This window comes from Phaethon lepturus, unplaced genomic scaffold (genome assembly GCF_000687285.1).
Source record: "Phaethon lepturus isolate BGI_N335 unplaced genomic scaffold, ASM68728v1 scaffold28413, whole genome shotgun sequence".
Lineage (NCBI taxonomy): Eukaryota > Metazoa > Chordata > Aves > Phaethontiformes > Phaethontidae > Phaethon > Phaethon lepturus.
In genome coordinates, this window is record NW_010530156.1 from 1 (window position 1) to 2292 (window position 2292).

General features: G+C 62.3%; 1 protein-coding gene across 1 annotated transcript in view; it reads left to right on the plus strand.

Annotated features, from left to right (window-relative positions):
• Positions 1 to 3: 3 nt before the first annotated feature.
• Positions 4 to 2292, plus strand: part of CRYBB1 (crystallin, beta B1) — a gene marked incomplete at both ends in the record, with an annotated part of 3407 nt that continues 1118 nt past the window's right edge. Inside the window, 2 exons of the mRNA XM_010284195.1 lie at positions 4 to 126; positions 1226 to 1344. Of these exons, the coding sequence (XP_010282497.1) occupies positions 4 to 126; positions 1226 to 1344 (242 nt within the window). The remainder of the gene's footprint in view (positions 127 to 1225; positions 1345 to 2292) is intronic.

Consider the following 2292-nt stretch of genomic DNA (forward strand, 5'->3'; position numbering starts at 1 on the left):
ACCCCCGCGGCGCCTGGCCAGGCGGCGGAGGAGAAGGAGAAGGCGGCCCCAGCGCCAACTCCATCCCTCGACCCTGCTCCTGTCGCAAACAGCAAGGGTGAGGAGCCCTCCACAGAAGCCTTTAGGGTAAGCCCTGCTGCTCCCCGCGTGCAGGGATGCGGTCCGGGGGTGAGGCATGGCAGCTGCGTGTCTGGGGCAGTCGGCAGGAGGAGAGCACAGGTGGCCCAGGGGGAAGGATCCTCCTCCGAGAGCAGGAGGAGAGCGCAGATGATGCCATCCCTCCCCTCTGGGTCTCTCCTGGGCAGCAGCTCTCTAGGTGCAGGATTTGGGCAGCCGCTTGCAAGGCTGCTGCAGGAGGGATGCTCCAGGTGCCCCTTGGTTGGGACATCTCATCAGGGACCACAGGCTTTGGAAATGCCCTGCCCCAGGACACGGCGTCAGGGCTGGATAGCAGGAGGAGAGCGCAGATGATGCCATCCCTCCCCTCTGGGTCTCTCCTGGGCAGCAGCTCTCTAGGTGCAGGATTTGGGCAGCCGCTTGCAAGGCTGCTGCAGGAGGGATGCTCCAGGTGCCCCTTGGTTGGGACATCTCATCAGGGACCACAGGCTTTGGAAATGCCCTGCCCCAGGACACGGCGTCAGGGCTGGATGCTGGCAACGTGCGGGGGTCCTGCGGTGCTGCGGGGGGGTGGAGGAGGAGGCTGCAAGTGGGAGGGCAAGTCCCATAACACCACGGTGATGACGGGGCAGCGTGCCACTGAGGTGCTGCAGCGGGGCTGGGGGCAAGGGGTGAGCGACGTGAGGGCTCCAGCGACACTTCTGCACGTGCCAGACAGCAAAGGCCACAGTGTGGATGCAGCTCCTGGAAAAGCAGCTCCTTCCCAGCCCGGCTGGGGCCCAACGTGGGCACTGGCACAGGGAGACGTGGCTTTGCAGCAGCAAAACTGGGGGCAGGACGAGGCCGTCTCAGAGCAGGGATGGCTGTCAGGAGGGGACCCTCCTGTGCTCAGCCCGTGTGGGGACGGGGCTGCTCATACACACAGCCCAGCTCGGCTTGCGTGGGCACCAGACCCAAAAAGCTGCAGGAAGCCTTGGAGAGCTGAGGGGAACACATGAGGCAGTGGGCTCATGCATGCAGGGTCCGTGCAGGGACACGCAGGACCGCCCTGCCCGCAGCCCTGCCCGAGCGTGCCTGTCCCTGTCCGACCCTTTCCCTCCGCCCCCAGATCGTCGTCTTCGAGCAGGAGAACTTCCAGGGTAGGCAGATGGAGTTCACCACCGAGTGCCTGAACCTGGGGGACCGTGGCTTCGACCGGGTGCGCAGCGTCATCGTCACCTCTGGACCGTAAGTGACCCCAGCCACGGAGGGGACCCCATGTCCCTGGGGACGCCCCGGGGAGGTGGGGACGCGGTCCCAGGGAGCAGCCCCGGGCGCAGCATGATGTGCAGGGGCATTTCCCTGCAGCCCAGGCAGAGAGTGGAGCAGGGCCAGCACAGGAGCGGAGCTGAGGACCCCGGGTCTCCTTCGAGGAGGTCAAAAGCAAAGTGCCTTAGAGGCAAAGCTGAAGGCTGAGGAAAGGTGTCCATCAGATCTGCTACCTAATGTTGTCCACAAAAAGCAAGAGACCTGTAGACTTTACAGAAGCCAAGGTGAAACGAGGCGGGTGCCGTGGACCAGGCTGGTGGCAAGGGCCGCTGTGGAGACAAGGCTGGAGCGGGCAGGGGAGCGTGGGCAGGCAGCCCCATGCGCCTGCCTGCACCCAGGCAGCTAAGCCACGATAAAGGGGCTGGGAAGGTCCGAAAGCCATGGGAACAGACAACACAGGCAGGGACAAAAATGATTGCCAAACTAGATAACTGAACAGACCGATGACCTTCATGTTGAAAGAGCATCTCATCGTGCCCGTGCCCAGCTGGGAACGCCGTGCCTGGGAAGGCAGCCCGGCGTCAGCGGGACAGCCGGGGGGGCTGGCAGTGCTGCGGGGAGGATGCACAGGACACAGCGTGCCCTGAGGGACTGGGCAAGGTGACCTGCGGTCACCTTGAATGACACCATGTGGCACCGTTGACAACTTCTTTATTAGGCACCCAGAATATCCAGCTCTTCTTGAAACAAAAGGGGGACAGAGCCGCCGAAAAGGAGCTCAGGTGTGAATGTCTGGGAAGTTGCACTAGATATAGAAGGGTGAAACTTGGAGAAAAGAGTATTTAAGTGTCATTGGGGTCCTAAATCCTCAGAGTCTTCTTGAAAGTCACTGATGAAACTCTGTGCCCAAAAATTTACTTAGGGAAA